The following is a 17,972-nucleotide window of genomic DNA, read 5'->3' as shown; positions in this document are numbered from 1 at the left end:
GTTACTAATTTCCCTTATTGAAATATTTTTGTAGTATCCCTCATGAACGTCATCTGTCTCCTTAAGTACAGTATGCACTACGTGATTTAGAGTAGCTAAAGATGGTGTTCCCAAATGAAGAAGGCAGCTTTTGTTTAGTGCGGTACAGTAAAGAGAACAAAAGAAATCGTTACTTCCCCCTCAGCGTTCTGCGCGACTAGTCTACTTGTCAAGCTGTGTTTTGCCTCCATCTTTCACCCAGAGTGCCTGAAAGTGAATTCCCAACTTGCAAGTGGTATACAGCAATGCGCTCTTGTCCTGGAAGTTGGCCTCTTGGTAAGTTGTAAAAGTTTTTGTGCGAGTTCACAAGCTCTCGCGAATTCTGAGAAATATTATTCAGAAACTTTATCCAACCCTAACCAATTTCAACTGTCTTATTCTCATTGCTTTAAAATATACGAAACATCTTCAGAGGCACATATCCATACATACATATGTACGTACTCGTATGTGTATATGTGTATGTTTATAAATTGTGTGCACATAAGAAATGAATCTCTTCCACTTACCCGATATGTGAATAAAGCACTGAGTTAGTGTTGCCATTGCCAGTCCAGAAGCCAAAGCGGTTGCCAGCAGCACTGACGAAACGCTGGCACCTACGCCGGCGCCAGCTGCCGCCCCGCAAACGATGAACACATAAAAGAAGGACGCCAAGCATTCGCTGATTATGGATCTGTCGGCCGATCAAGAAGAAAGTGATAAAGAAATAAAATGAAAAACAAATATGCATTCGTTGAAAAAATCAAGTCATATGTTGTATGCACATACATATGTATATGTATATTACGTGCATAATGTGTGTGTATATGTATATAAATTAATGAAATAAATTTTAAATTTCTCAAGACATTACAATGTAGTGATTACATGTATGTAATGATTATTGATCATCAAATGAAATGCATACATACACACATACATACATAGGTATGCAATTACAAATCGGCGAATAGTAAGTAAAGGTATGTATACATACATATATACATAAGCTGGTGCATATTCTCGCCTACATATACATATATATTTTTACTTGTGCGTGCATGTGTATGTAAATAAAAAATGTGCAGCTGTTTCGGAGTGGAGTTGGAGTGGAATTCATTGTTTGTTGTTACCATATTGATATACTCGCCCCACACGGTGTCTTCACCAACATTGGCCAGCGCTTCGAAAAAAATGAAGCAGCAAAAAAAAATACAACACAAAATTATTTTTCCATCGCCTTGCTTGTGCTGAATGACAGTATTTTTTACTGGAAAATTGAGTGCAACAGCTGCAAATGATAGTGACATTCAACAAAAAGCAAGTGAAGCTCCAGTAACCGGTCGGACGGTCACAGTGGCATTGTGCTACAGACCTGCACAAATATACCAACACATCTGCATGAGTGTGTAGGTGTGTATGCAATCGGCTGCGTAAATCGATGAAGCAATGGCATTTACATAATTTATAAATAAACTCAAATTATGATGCACCAAAAACCATTAATTGAATGGAAAAAGGATTTTAGTTGTAACACGCAAGTACTCAGTATATATGAAAGAAACATTGGCGGCATTGGCGACATTGTCCAAACTCTAATATTTCGTTAAAATTGTGGAAAGAATTCATAAATGCTTTTCGCAAGTCTCAACTTGGATGTGAAGGGAAATTTTGTGAAAACCAGGAAATGCATTTTTCAATTTCACTATAGGAGAAATTTTCAATTTGTGTATTTTTGTTTTTAGTATAAGCTGAATGGTGATTTTTTGTTGTTGTTTTTTAGACACTCTCTTAGTTGCATATGTAAAAAAAGCTGGGGAAAGGAACGTTCACGCAGAGTTTTATTTGTGTTTATGAGACTTTTTGGACTTCCACTTCCAAACGCGAAAATAGAGGGTGGAGGTAGACTTTTGTCCATCACTGTATGTATACAAGGCGCATCTATTCAAGGTAATAACAATATAAAAGCTGATTAGATTACTGAATTAGTCTGGATTCGGGGTTATCAAAATGAGATGTTCATTTTGTTTACATTTTGATTTGAAAATTATTTAAAATTATGTCGGCATATTTTTGTGAAAATTATTTTGAATAATACAGGTACTTTGTTTATGAAAAATCAATCAAAGAAAAAAATTTATGAAAAATAGGAAAGTGTCTTTTGGAACGGGAATGGACCATTTTTGGCATAATTTTTTGGAAATTGATTTTAACAAAATTTATTTAACAAAAAGGAAAAAAAAATACAAAACATCGTCAAGAACAGGATAATTTTTATTGGTCTCGAATGATGAAATTATAACAGAAGGTGTTAAATTATAACGAAAAGAGCACTTGTAAGCAATTTTGTATATAGTTTGTCATCCAGTCATATAAATAACTCGGTATATCTGTTAATGTATCCCTGCACCTGATCGAATTCATCAGTTATTTTGTGAATAATCGCGATATCCTCATCCAAAATGCACTGAAAATAAATTATTTCTGTCAAAGCGAATTCAGCCGCCTTAGAAATAATCTGTTTGCTGTGACAAACTGAAAGTTATAAGCAAAAACAAAACATATAAATTTAGTTTTTGTACTACTGCAATCACTTTGAATAGATTCGCCTTGTACGTAGGTGTGTGTCAAAATGCCTTTTTCTATTAATTAAAAACTTTTCTTACCACTTGCGTTTTTCGGTTCGTAATTTACTTTAATAAATATTGATTTGTTATGCGAGTAAAAAAAACAAGACTAATATTTCAACAACCACAGCTATTATAAAATTTGACATTATTTTGAATATGTAATAAAGTGTTGGTGCAATTAAGCCCATTACGTGTGTATGCAATTTTTAGCTGTTTGGCAGAGCTTCTGCTCCAAATTGTAGTGTATATTTTGATGTTATCCTAAAAGTGAAGGAACTTACAGTTTTATGGTGCAAAAGCATGCGTCGCAACAATAAAAAATAACGATTGTATTTTAAGTTCAATAAATTTATTTATAATTTTAATTCAGTTAAGGGGACAGATACCTCTAAAATTTCGAAAAACAATTTTTGTTTTTATAAAATGTTAATATAATGCTTTAAGAACATGTCAAAAAAAATTTAGAACGTAAATTTAAGTATTCCTTTTATTGAAGATCGTCAACCGTGACGACTCTATGCTTTGCGTTCGAGTGCTGGGAGAGGTATATGTAGCTACGTTGTATTCAAACTTTAGACGCTTTTTTCTCAAAACTATTTTTTTAAATTGGCGTACACGATAACTCGAAAACTTAATTTTTTCGAAGCAAAAATAGTAGGAATATTCGCCCCAAATTTATTTTTTTAATCATTTTATTCCGTGATTTTTTTTTATTTTTGTTTAATTCATATAGAAATTATGACATTAATAAACAAAAAAAAATTTTGGTTTTTTGTATTCAGGTCACTGACGCCAATATTACAATGCCCGCCGAGCTGCGACCTTCCTGGAAGAATTGAGTGTACATCCGCCATTTTAAATGATTAAAATAAAAAAAAAATTTATATTATTTTAACGTATAAATAAACTGTATGTCAATTTTGAGAAAAATATATTGACTTCTTCATTTTAAATAATTTTAATGAAAATCAGGGAAAATATGGCCATTTAGAGGTATCTGTCGCATTAAGAAATCTGCTTCTTCCTACGGAAGTTTTAGAAATCTCAAGATTACCCAATTTATCCATAATTTGTTTGCAAATAAATATTTACTTACAAAAGTATCTATTTAACTAACTAGAAGCTTTGAAAATTTAGCTAAAACAAACCAGTCAATATTTTTTATGATTATCTGTTTCATTTTAATAGAAACTGATTTAAATATTATTGAAAGACCATTTCTTCTAATTTATAAGGAACTTGCATTTAACTTAAAAATACTGTTATGTAGAAATTTTTGAAAATTAAAAGACTATATATACATTTTTGAAAATTTACAATTGAAAATTAAACTAATTTTATTTCAAAAATATAACAAAAATAAGTAACCAAGAAATCTTCCTCCACGAAATAGCTGCTTGATGCCTGAATAGCCACAAGTAGATGCCTGGCATTTTATTCATGATTGGGTTACTAAGTAAAAGTGAAAGTAAAAAGGTACTTTTTTAATTATATAATATATACAAGGTGGCGCAAAATTAATCATCCAATGTTTTTTTCAATAACTATTTTATTAAATACAGGAAAATAATTTTTAGTGATGGAAATCTTTGAGCACGCCATTGCTTGTCTGTTTGATTATTGTAGCTGTCTAGTTCACACTTGCCAAATATGATTGATGTACAACGCCATTAGCAAGAATTAAAAGTCTTCAGTTAGGGTGATTAATTTTGCGCCTCGGAAGGCAATCACAAACCTCCAAGAGTATTTTTGCCATGAAAAGCTCCTCATAAACAACTATCTTCCGCCATTGGGTGCTTGACATTAGCGCCAATTGTATTCACATATGTATGTATATATGTATATATTGTAAAAATGCTATTTAATATAATTATAATAAAATAATATCTTATATGTTTATAGTTAAAATATCATAATTATTTGTACAAGATGGCGCAAAATAATCATCAATCATCATCAATTTTGTTTTTGAATAACTACTACATAAAAAATTATTTTTAATGACGGAAATCTTTATTTTGACCTTTACACGCTGCATTACTTGTCTGCTCGATAAGGTGATTAATTTTGCGCCACCTTGTATATTCAATTGCCTCACTGTATTTGTATGTATATATGTATGTGTATGTGCTAAAAACGTACCTCCAAAATTCCAATGTTCGTATCTCTCCTTGCATTTTGCGTTTCTGTTGCTGCGTACTCGAAAGCCGGTTGTTGATGGCATGGCCATGTGAATCTTTGCGCATCGCTTCCAAGCGCTCGAAAAGCGACATAATGTGATAGTCGATGTTGTGCTCCAACGGTATTGTGTGTAAACTTTCGTCAGTCATTGTGTATGCTTTACTCAAAACTATTGTTTTTTATATATTTACACATGTATGCGTAAGTTATTCGGTGAAATCAGTTTCTTTATTGTTATTGTTTCTCAAATTCTGCGCTTTTCTGCAAACACACTTTTTCGCACACTTTGTACATACATATATTTTTTATTATTGTCCAATTAGAACCTATGCATACTCATTCGGCTATTTGTATGAGTCTTGAAACCCATGCGCATTAAGATTTGTCTGGGGCCATACGAGCGCGCCGTTGGCGAATTGAATCAAATTGATTTTAATTGATCTTTTGACGTATGTAAGCCACTTTCACAAGAAGTTTTCCATAGGAGTGAATGACACAATTTTAAAAATAAAAAATATGAAATTTTTCAATTGCATGCTATTTTAGTATTACTAATTCACTTCCTCTTTATGCGTTCTAATCTTATCACTAGCGTAAACACAGATTTATTACGCGGCACTTTACAAATTGAAAAGGTACGAAAATACAACTGCATTAAACCGCTGCCGCGTTACTACAAAAATGGTTCTATAAAATTTCATTTCATGCAAGTCAAAGCAATGCATCGAAAGTCAAATATACAACAAACTCACCACCATGGCTCACAAACAACAAAATCATAGCCACCACCAACACATCGTCAAAACACATGTGTTTGGAATGGAAGTGAAAGAAACACCCCGGTGGAAACGAGATATCCCACGCAGTGAGGCAAGTGGAATTCAACCCTGCATTATTTCCGTTTTATTTCATATTCCGTTATGTTTCAAGCAGATATGGCGAAACGTATGAACAACATAAAAATACGCTTAAAAGCTTTGTTTAACGATAAATGAATGTCTCCTTCGCGCCGTATATTATCTCTAAGGATTTGTAGATTCAAGAAGCCATCTTAATGCTAATTCAAGTACAAAAAAGTTTTTATTTGAGAAGAGTACAATATGGAACTGTTGTATGCATTATACGCATTATTTCAAAAGAGCAAAACATTGACTTTGACTTCAAGAGATTAGCTAAACTTCCTAAGAAATTTTAAGACTCTTAAAATTATTATCTTACAGCTTATTAAGAAAAAACTTTCTAAATACTATCAGTGGTGTGGTCTCAGGTAGGATACCATGTACGTGTTCAGCTAGGCAGAGCTTGGATTTGTATGTTCTCCTTTCTGAACCATGTGACCTTTACCTAATCATGTATGTATTTTAAGACGATATAGCGGCCCTCGTAGCCAAATGGGTTGATCGGAAGTGCGCAGGTGCGAAACCTCAGGCATATAACCTTAAAAGATAGAAAAAGTTTTTCCAATAGTCCAAAGGTGTGTTATCACACGATCTTGGTGAACAATCCACTGGTCCGAGACGAGAGATAAATTGTTCACTAAAACGACGAGGCAGTAAATCCATTGTTTAACGGCCTATATGGCAAGTAACTTCATCCTGTTAATGGCTGCTCTTGAATAGCTTCGGGCTGCTCTTCAGCTCACACGCGGCAATTTTGCTTATTGACGTAGCCACTGGCCAAAAATGAGCCTCATCGCTGAACACCATAAGTTGGCCTTAGCGCCCAAATATTTTCTTGATTTATTTCGTTTTTGCAGCGAGAGGGCGGTTTCTATGTCACTTTAAATTGAAATAAAAGGTCACTTATTCAACCCTTTCCTTTCTCACAAAAAAAAAACACAACAAACATAAATATGTAAATGTAACTTTACAAGTGTCACTATGATTATTAACGCAGCACAAGCACACGCCTCTGTCCTAGGGTAGGCCGTTCGTTTTAAAATAATTTGAGGGGATTCAGCAATGCCGCCTGAAGGAGTTAATGTGCCCTCTTCATAGATTCAGAATATTATTCTGAGCCCAACAACCTCAATAAACTTTAGTATTTTTCCTGTTTTATTGAGTTTTATTTTCTCCTCTGGTAAAACAAATTACAAAGGTGTTTGTACCGTGCTGGGCACATGTTTGGTGGTTTAAGTATATTCTCAGGGTATTAAGCCTGTAATGTTTCTCAAATTATTCTTAATTAATTACATATGAACTTTAACCTTTATCGGACGTATGTCTACTCTGTCTGATGTCTGTCTGATGGGTCCAAATTGGAAAATGGTAGAACAGGGGCAGGAATCAATGGGCCTAAATTCAAAAAATCGATTCCGATGGGATTCTACCCAACAATATTCCAGGCAGAAATACATGAAATTGAAATATGTGTGAGAGAATGCCTTAGCAGGAAAATGAGAGGTACTCACATCTACATACTTTCAGATAGCCAAGCGGCTCTAAACGCCCTTCTATCAACAACTAAAAAAAAAAAAAAAAATAATTGGCGCGTACACTTCTGTTAGGTGTTTGGCCGAGCTCCTCCTCCTATTTGTGGTGTGCGTCTTGATGTTGTTCCACAAATGGAGGGACCTACAGTTTCAAGCCGACTCCGAACGGCAGATATTTTTATGAGGAGCTTTTTCATGGCAGAAATACACTCGGAGGTTTGCCATTGCCTGCCGAGGGGCGACCGCTATTAGAAAAATGTTTTTTTATTCATTTTGCTTTCACCGAGATTCGAACCAACGACCTCTCAGTGAATCCCGAATGGTGATCACGCACCAACCCATTCGGCTACGGCGGCCGAACAACTATCACCTCTAAATTGGTAAATGATTGCCTAAACCGTCTCAACATGTTAGGGAACCTCAACATAGTAACACTATGCTGGATTCCGGGACATGAAGGACATGAGGGAAATGCAATGGCTGATAACCTTGCAAAATGTGCAACTTACTGGTCCTGAGCCTTTCTGTGGACTGTAGGAAATGGGAAGAAAGAAAGCTTGCCGCACACTGGCTAAACTGTGCCGGTCAGCGTCAAGCCAAACTATTCCTAAGTCCCAACAAAGGAATATCTGACAAACTTCTCTCACTAAACAGAGTAGATCTGCGTCTTTTAACAGCATATCTTACAGGCCACTGCAGCCTGAGGTATTATCTGAATAATATTGGTCTATCTGAGACCAATGTCTGCCGCTTTTGCGAAATGGACATAGAAAGCTCAGAACATGTGCTTTGTGAATGTCCTGCGTTGGGCAGACAGAGACTTCATCACCTTGGTGGTATCGTAGTATCTCCATGCAATCTTTGGAACAACAAACCCAAAATTGTGCTAAAATTTTTAAAAAGCCTAAAACTCTAGGGTTACAAAGTAGGCCTTTCACAATAGATCAGCTCTGCTCGCAGTGCGTAATGGCCTTCTAATAATAATAATAATAACCACGAATCTCACGCAAAAAAATTAGTAGTACTCGTATGAAGGTGATGCGAAAAGGACTATAAATGTATGTACATATGTACACTGAAACTTCATTTCATAAAATTAGATCCTATACTTTAGCACCTGCAGACTTCTGCTTTAGTGAAGGTTCACAAAAGTTTTATTTTCGCCTACCCTAATGTTCACAACAACGTGTCTAAATTACTTAGTTTCATAAAAACTTGTTTATTTTTCTCATTTAACCCTTTCGCACCCGATTTGAGCGTAAATAACGCAACGTCATTAGAGAATCCAGATGCAGTATCCTGCAAAAAAGCGATTGCATGCAGATATCACACATGCACATATTTACATACATATGTAAGTTTTTAGAAAAATACAAGCGTACATATGTACATGTATGCAAATACATTCGTAAGTATTCTCCTTTCCTTTGTGAACGTACGCAAATGCTATTATAATGTGTGCATATGCACATACGAATATATTATACTATATTAATGCGTGTAATACAAGGTGAAAATATTACAATCTGGACCCATATGTTAAGTTCACATCTGACGTCCTTTTGATCCCGATAAAAATTGAATTTGAACTACAAATCCTTCCTTTAGCAAGCGGTTGACGATCTCAATGGATATTCACGCACACGCGTGTAGTAAAAAAGTTGAAGAAAGTATTGAAGAAAAGATAAAAAATAGTGGTAATAGTAGAGTTAGGCATTGATTGGAAGTAAATAATGAGTTCTTTTTATATATTACATTTAACTTTTAGGGTGAATTATACCAAAGGCGGACAGAGAACACAAGATATTGACGTTCAATCACCAATAAACTGTATTTCATCGGGACTATGTCTAACGAATGGCAAGATTTTGAAAATATAAGTCGATCTTTCTGATATCTGGGTTCCTGAGTAGTAATGATCTTCCGAAGTAACACTAAATTATTAAACTTAAGCAAATCGTCAAAAGAGGCGGCCTTCGTAGCCGAATAGTTTGGTGCGTGACTACTATTCGTTAGACGTAGGTTCGAATCTCGGTGAAACACCAAAATGAAGAAAAAGATTTTTCTAATAGCGGTCGGCACTCGGCAGGCAATGACAAAGCTCTGTATTTCTGCCATGAAAAAGCTCCTCATAAAAATCATTTGCCGTTAGGAGTCGGCATGAAACTGTAGATCCCTCCATTTGTAGAACAACATCAAGACGCACACCACAAATAGGAGGAGGAGCACGGCCAAACACACAAACAGGGTGAAAGCGCCAATTATATATATAAATCGACAGATATCGATGCAAATTGTTTCACAAAAACAGAAATGTAGTCATAACGTTTTTTACAGTTAACGTATCTCGCGATAATATAATATTATACAATACATTAAGTTTACTACAACGCACACTATCACAGTGAGTATATACGAAGGTGGCTCAATAAGTACGCGTGTTAGAAATGAAGACACCATTTTTTCAAAAAGTTTTTTTTTTCAACATAGTCCCCTTTTAGAAAGATACACTTCTTCCAACGCTCCGGCCATTTTTGCACCCCTCCAAAAAGTAGGATTTGTCGAACTCTCCAAAATATGCCTCTGTCTCGGCGATGACTTCCTCGTTTGAACGAAATTTTTCTCCCGAGAGCCATTTCTTTATGTAAGGGAACAGGAAAAAGCCGCAGGGAGCCAGATCAGATGAATACAGGGAGTGCGACAGCAATTCATGTAGTTGGGCGGCGACAACTCCGGATGAATGCGCTGGTGCGTTATTGTGGTAAAACAGCGCACTCTTTTTCGCCAAATACGGCCGTGTCTTCTTCAATCTTTTGTAAAAGCGGTCCAATAACTCACTGTAATATTGCCCAGTGATCATTCTTCCCTTTTCTAAAAAATCCATGAGGATGACGTCGTTCGTACCCCAAAAAATCGTCGCCATGACCTTTCCGGCCGATGGGGTTGTCTTCGCCTTCTTTGGAGCAGATTCACCGGGAGAAATCTAGTGTTTTGATTTGTTGCTTAGCTTCTGGTGTGTAATGATGAATCCAGGTTTCATCAACGGTGATAACTCGACGCAAAAATTTCTTCGGATCTTGCTTAAATTACTCCAAACACTGCTTTGAAGTTAACAGCCGCATCCGCTGGTTGTTGCTTGTGCGCAATCGCGGCACCCATCGAGCCCACAATTTTTTCATTGCCAACATATCATGTAAAATATTTATTGCCGTTCCTGTCGGCACATCTATGGCCTCTGTTACTTCGCGCACTTTCGTTCGTCCGATTTTCTCGGTAACTCCTCTTGCCGGGCGTCCTGGTCGCTCCTCAACAAAAACGAAAGTTCGCCCACGTTTAAATTCTTTTACCCAATATCTAACTGTGGTCATAGATGGCGAAGCATCGCCATAGACAGCATCCAAATTTACTTTTATCTCCTCTCGTTTTTTCTCATCCAAAAACAAAAAGCGAATTACCGAACGATACTCTTTTTCCGTCTTAGCGAAAATCATGAAACACATCGTACTCGAATAGCTGCCAAATCTAAACTAACCATCAATTAGTCCGAAATCTGTTTATGCCGTCGTTGGATAGATGGCAACACATAATGCTAACACCAACTTCCCTCAGGAACGCCCTCTGTCATCAAACACGGGTACTTATTGTACCGCCCTCGTAACTCATAACCATACATCAACGTTGGTAACAAATACGCTTTAGCTAGTAGCAAACGAATATTTAGTGGTGTAAAGTGTTGAGTAGTCCATAAATTTTGGAGCATACCATAAACTTTACCTATGCCAATAACAATGTGGTTACTCTATGTCATAGTTCTATTAAATGTAACCCAAAAATCTTTAAACGTGTTCACGTATCTAATCACAGCGTTATTTAGTCTGACTTCTGCATAGCCGTCAAGCTTGAGATATGTCTTGTATATGCGATTCATTGAGATGTATCAAGATTGAGGATGAATCCGTTGTCAAAAGCCCACCTGCTTATAAGTCTCATGTCAGAATTCAAATTCCTGATGCAAATATCAATGCAGTTAAGGGAACAACTAACATATAATTGAACATCATCGACATATTCATGGATATCACTATATTTAATCACACTAAACAAATCACACTGCTTGTAATCGGTCACTAAGGTATGTTTCTATGGGTTTGGGAATATGTTCATAACGTTTTTATATTTTCTTTTATTTTGCAACGAAATGTTTGCTGTTTGGCAAAGGGCAAGTATTCATTCGATAGAACTCTTTCTGCTCTACAAAACTATTATATGTTAATTGTATCTTTGAGTTATTTAATTTTTTACTATTTAGTTTTGAAGAAATCAACATTTTCTACACCTGCTCTTCTTTGCTTTTAATCGAGGTCAAAAAGCTGCTGGGCAGCCCGGGACATTTACGACGTGTCATAGGCGAATCTACAGCATGAAAATGGTTTGCAAAGTTCAAAAATGGCGACTTTGACGTCGATGACACGTTCCGCAACGGAAGGCATTCTGAATTTGGAGGAAAAAATGAACTGCGATAATAAAACGATTCTCAACCACCTTCATTTAATGGGATTTACCGAAAAATATGGAACCTGGGAAATGCTCGGAAAGAATGTCACGGTCAACAAGGAGCTCTACTTTGTCCAGCTACACCGCGTGAATGAGGCTAATCTACTGAAAAGGCCTGATCGACATGGTCAAACCATACTAATTTACAACAACGCTAGGCCCCATGTTCCATAAGTCGTCAAAGCCGCACTCCAAGAGCTCGAATGGGAGGTTCTTCCGCGTCTGCCGTATTCTCCGGACCTTACATCGAACGATTACCATCTTTTCCGCTCCCTGTCAAAACATATGAATTGCGTCACTTTCGATAACAAAGAGGTCCTTAAAAACTGACTCAACAACTTCTTTGACACCAGACTAGGCGATTTTTGGCGGAACGGCATCAACAAATTGGTCGAGAGGTAGGAAAAGGTTGTAAACAGCAACAACGAATATATAATTGATTAACTTATTGATATAATCATTATATTTTGCTTAAATAAAAGACTTCGGTAAAAACGCTACGAACTTATTCCCCGACCTAATACAAAAGTTAAAGCCGAAGTTGAAAAATTAAATAAGGTTTTCAGCTCCAATGTTAAAAGTTCGTGGTCTACAGAGTCAAATGCTTTGGAATGGTCGAATGAGTAAGGAAACAAAACAGCAATCGAGACTATGGCTGTTCCAAGACGAACAAAACTTGTTCCCAGAAGAAGCATTCCAAAGCAAATGGTCGCCTTATTTTCCGACAATCTGGTCACGACACAACTATGTAACCATAGAAACTTAAAACAGTCAATTCTGAACGACAGCCATTTGTTTGCCAAAAGTTTTCGAAAAATTAAGAAAAACTAACCGCGGAAGACGAATCATCCTTCACCAAGGCAAAGCGAACTATCGAACGTATCGGCTCAAAACAGAAAAGTTTTTGAGCACTCAAAAGATCGAATAAATGAGTCATCCGCTGATTTTACACCCAATGATTTCTTTCTGTTCACGAACTTCAAAAATAATATGCGAGGTCAACGTTTTTGAACGCCTGAAGAAACTGTTGAAGCCTTTAACAGTTCGTTTTGGAAGTATGAACATTTGAGTAACAAAAACGCTTCGAAAATTGGTTCAAGCGAACGCAGAAGGGTATTGACTTCCAGGGAGAATATTTCGAAAAACAATAAAGCCATTTTGATTATTATTTTACTGTGTTTTTATTATTGGGCGCAAAATATTAATAAAAGGCAACCCTCGTATACAGTCATTCTACTATTTAAGCAATTGGGAAAAATTTGAGGTTCGCTTTAACCAGTACTGGAATTATGAACTCGTAATCCTTTTTTATTTGGAGGATGGTTCCATGTGTAGAAGTCCACGCAAGTGGGGAAAGTTACTGATCGCCATTCACTTGGGAGTGGCCAGGACGATTCTTCTACATATGGTTCAAGCAGCTCACAACGTCCGGGATTAGCCCACGTATCCTCTGGTTAGCTTCCGAACACCCGTTCGGGAGTGAGCTAAAGTGAGAAGGCGAAGCATCCCAGCATAGCTGGTTGTGCGCTGGGTTTGGGACCCGCCACTTAAAAAACCCCCCCCCCCCCCCAATGAAAACAGCAACAAAGCCTCGGATGAGAACTGATTTTACTGATGATGACCCCTGCAAACGAAATAAGGAATATGATTTGAGGGCATGCACCTGGAATGTCCGGTCCCTTAATGGGGAAGGTGCCTCTGCCCGGCTGGTTGATGTCCTCGTGAGAGTAAAGGCTGACATCACTGCCATCCAAGAGATGCGATGGACGGGGCAAGGTAAGAAAAACATAGGACCTTGCGACGTCTACTACAGCTGCCATGTAAAGGAGCGCAAATTCGGTGTCGGATTTGTTGTGGGAGAGAGACTTCGTCGCCAAGTACTGTCGTTCACTCCGGTGGACAAGCGTCTCGCAACAATCCGCATCAAAGCGCGATTTTTTAACATCTCGCTAATTTGCGCCCACGCCCCGACGGAAGAGAAGGACGATGCGACCAAGGATTCTTTCTATGAGCGCTTGGAACGTTCCTATGAGCGCTGCCCCCGCCACGACAAAAAAATCATGCTTGGCGACTTCAACGCCAGGGTGGGCAAGGAGGGAATTTTTGGTCCCACAGTCGGAAAATTCAGCCTACACAACGAAACATCCGATAACGGACAGAGGCTGATCGACTTCGCCGGGGCCCGAAACATGGTAGTCTGCAGCACCAGATTCCAGCATAAAAAGATACACCAAGCTACCTGGCTGTCTCCTGATCGAAAAACGCGAAACCAGATCGATCATGTTGTGATAGATGGAAGACACGCTTCTAGTGTATTAGATGTACGTACGATCCGAGGACCCAACATCGACTCGGATCATTACCTTGTTGCAGCCAAACTGCGCACACGCCTCTGTGCAGCAAAAAACGTACATCTACCTACGCAAAGAATGTTCGACATCGAAAAGCTGCAATCACAACAGACAGCCAGAAGATTCGCCACTCGACTCTCACTCCTGCTCTCGGAGAGCACTGCCCAACACACCGGCATGTGCGAGCAATGGAGCAACATTTCTCGTTCCCTACGTACCGCCGCCGAAGAAGAAATCGGATTCCGGCAAGCCCGAAAAAACAATTGGTACGACGAGGAATGTCATGCTGCCGCCGAAAGAAAAGATGCCGCCTATAGAGCCACGCTGCGATCGGGCGCAACGCGAGCCATGTGGGATCGCTACAGAGAGCTGAAAAAGGAAGAGAGACGTATTATCCGACAGAAGAAACGAGAGGCCGAAATACGTGAGTGCGAGGAGCTTGAGATGCTGGCCAATAGGAACAACGCCCGAAAATTTTACCAGAAAGTTCGGCGGCTTACAGAAGGTTTTAAGACCGGGGCGTTGTCCTGTAAGAACAAAGACGGCGATCTGGTGACTGACGTACAGAGCAATCTTAAATTATGGAGGGAACACTTCTCGAACCTGTTAAACGGTGACAGCTGCGCATGTCATAGAGAATGTGAAGATCCCGATACCCCAATCGTTGACGACGGAATTGTCGTTCCGTTACCCGACCATGACGAGGTGAGAATAGGAATATCACGGCTAAAGAACAACAAAGCCGCAGGCGCCGACGGACTGCCGGCTGAGCTATTCAAACATGGCGGCGAGGAGCTGGTAAGGTGCATGCATCAGCTCCTATGCAGAATATGGTCGGATGAAAGCATGCCTGCCGATTGGAATTTAAGTGTGCTCTGCCCAATCCATAAGAAGGGCGATCCTGCAATTTGTGCCAATTACCGCGGGATTAGTCTTCTAAATATCGCCTATAAGGTTCTAGCGAGCGTATTGTGTGAAAGGCTGAAGCCCACCGTCAACCAACTGATTGGACCTTATCAGTGTGGCTTCAGACCTGGAAAGTCTACCATTGACCAAATATTCACAATACGCCAAATCTTGGAAAAGACCCATGAAAGGAGAATCGACACACACCATCTTTTCGTCGACTTCAAAGCTGCATTCGACAGTACGGAAAGGAGTTACCTGTATGCCGCTATGTCTGAATTTGGTATCCCCACAAAACTAATACGGCTATGTAAGATGACGTTGCTCAACACCAGTAGCGCCGTCAGAATTGGAAAGGACCTCTCCGAGCCGTTTGATACCAAACGAGGTTTCAGACAGGGTGACTCGCTGTCGTGTGACTTCTTTAACCTGATGTTGGAGAGCATCGTACGAGCCGCAGAACTTAATCGCTCAGGCACAATTTTTTATAAGAGCGTACAATTGCTGGCGTATGCCGATGATATTGACATCATCGGCCTTAACAACCGCGCTGTTAGTTCTGCCTTCTTCAAACTGGATAAAGAGGCAAAGCGAATGGGTCTGGTGGTGAACGAGGACAAAACGAAGTACCTCCTGTCTTCAAACAAACAGTCGGCGCACTCGCGTATCGGCACCCACGTCACTGTTGACAGTTATAATTTTGAGGTTGTAAAAGACTTCGTGTATTTAGGAACCAGCATTAACACCGATAACAATGTCAGCCTTGAAATCCAACGTAGAATCTCTCTTGCCAACAAGTGCTACTTTGGACTAAGTAGGCAATTGAGCAGTAAAGTCCTCTCGCGACGAACAAAACTAACACTCTACAAGACTCTCATCATGCCCGTCCTAACGTATGGCGCAGAAGCTTGGACGATGACAACATCCGATGAAGCGACGCTTGGAGTGTTCGAGAGAAAGATTCTGCGTAAGATTTTTGGACCTTTGCACGTTGGCAACGGCGAATATCGCAGACGATGGAACGATGAGCTGTATGAGCTTTACGACGACATAGACATAGCGCAGCGAATAAAGATCCAGCGGCTTCGTTGGCTGGGTCATGTCGTCCGAATGGATACAAACGCTCCGGCTTTGAAAGTATTTGATGCGGTACCAGCTGGTGGTAGCAGAGGAAGAGGAAGGCCTCCTCTGCGTTGGAAAGATCAGGTGGAGAAGGACTTGGCTTCACTTGGTGTGTCCAATTGGCGCCGGTTAGCACGAGAAAGAAACGACTGGCGCGCTTTGTTAATCTCGGCCAAAAGCGCGTAAGCGGTTATCGCGCCAATTAAGAAGAAGAATCCTTTTTTATTTAAAAACTTGGTAGTAAAAAAAATATTAAAAATTTGTAAACCATTTTTTTTAAATAAAAAAGTAATGATTATTTTATACAAAGCAAAAATTTTGGAAATTTATAGCATAAATAGATAAGTTAATATGATATAGGTTTTTAACTTCAAATTAAAGTTTTTTGATTTCAAATTATTTTTTTTAAATTCAAATTAAAGTTTTTTTATTTCAAATTAAATTTTTTTTAATTCAAATTAAAGTTTTTTATTTCGAATTAATTTTTTTTTAATTCAAATTAAAGTTTTTTTTACTTCAAATTCAATATTTTTAAATTCAAATTAAATTTTTTTTATTTCAAATGAAATTTTTTTGAATTCAAATTAAAGATTTTTAATTTCAAATTAAAGTTTATGAAATATGATATGATATTTAATTATTATTTTAAAAATATGTGTATTTTGCTGATAATAAGGGTTAACACTTGTTTAAAGCTTAGCAATTGCAGTAATCACAAAATAAAAAACTTTTTTTGCAATCGCAATAAACGCAGAATAAAACTTTTCTTTTCGTGTTGTGTAATTATTATTTATTTTAAAACAAATATTTGAAATTCAAAATCCTTAAAACCCTTAAATAAGTTTGTGATAATGACCACAATACATCACCTGTAGAAGTAACTGTTGAAGATAATACAGAAAGTCCGGTAAATAAACGTAATTATCGGCGAATAATGCAGGTCACAGAAGATTCTGATGATAGCAATTTAGAAAATGAAGAGAACTTACCTATAGTATTCCTCGTTGCAGAAACCACATGGGAAATTATATTATGTTAAAACGAGTATTGACAAATAGGAGATTTTGATAAAATGCTAAATATGAAGAAGATAAAGCTATTGCAGAGTCAGCAGAATTAGCTGGAAATAATAAAAAAACAGCCAACTCTATAATTATAAGGTATAAGAAGGATGGATGTGAGATTATTAGACGAAATCGTGGTGGAAAAATAAATGTTAAACTAAGTGATGAGATTTCAAACTATGTGAAGAGATTAATTGAAGAAAATCTAGCAATTACTCTAAAAAATATAAAAAAATTTTTGGAAAATAAAAACGTCAAAATGACCATAACAAAATTTAAAAATAACATTAAAAACAGTCACAATCAACCTGGGCCGTTTAAACTCCAAGTCAACAATTGAACAACGCAAAAATTATGCACTAAATTTTTCACAAAATGCTCCATAAATACATGAGAAAATAATTTTTATTGATGAATCCGGTTTCAACTATCATCTTCGCAGAAATAAAGCTCGAATCGAGGATAAATACTTCAGCCCATGTAATAGTTCCAACAACAAGAGGAAGAAATGTTTCATTAATTTTAGCCATGAATTTAAATCGTATTATACATTCCCAAGAAATTTCTAACTCAACAGTAAATTCAAATGATTTTATTACATTTCTTGATGGGTTATTTAATAAACTGGCTGAAAGTAACACCCTAGAAACATGGTCGGGTTTTAACAATGCCAGAATCCATAAAACTTGGAAAGTACGCGAAAAGATTAGTG

The 17,972-nt window shown here is 37.6% G+C and overlaps 1 protein-coding gene across 1 annotated transcript in view; it reads right to left on the bottom strand.

Annotated features, from left to right (window-relative positions):
- The window catches only part of LOC129247180 (neurogenic protein big brain), a 47,347-nt gene extending 41,382 nt beyond the window's left edge, over window positions 1-5,965 (bottom strand). The window contains exons 1-2 of the mRNA XM_054886172.1: window positions 4,794-5,965; window positions 549-715 (exon numbers count right to left, since the gene is read on the bottom strand). Coding sequence (XP_054742147.1) covers window positions 549-715; window positions 4,794-4,981 — 355 coding nt within the window. The 5' untranslated portion in view covers window positions 4,982-5,965. The remainder of the gene's footprint in view (window positions 1-548; window positions 716-4,793) is intronic.
- Window positions 5,966-17,972: the final 12,007 nt, after the last annotated feature.

The sequence above is a fragment of the Anastrepha obliqua genome, chromosome 5 (assembly GCF_027943255.1).
Source record: "Anastrepha obliqua isolate idAnaObli1 chromosome 5, idAnaObli1_1.0, whole genome shotgun sequence".
NCBI classification, from domain to species: domain Eukaryota; kingdom Metazoa; phylum Arthropoda; class Insecta; order Diptera; family Tephritidae; genus Anastrepha; species Anastrepha obliqua.
Note: the sequence above shows the minus strand (reverse complement) of the source record. Positions and strands in the feature narration are given on the sequence as shown.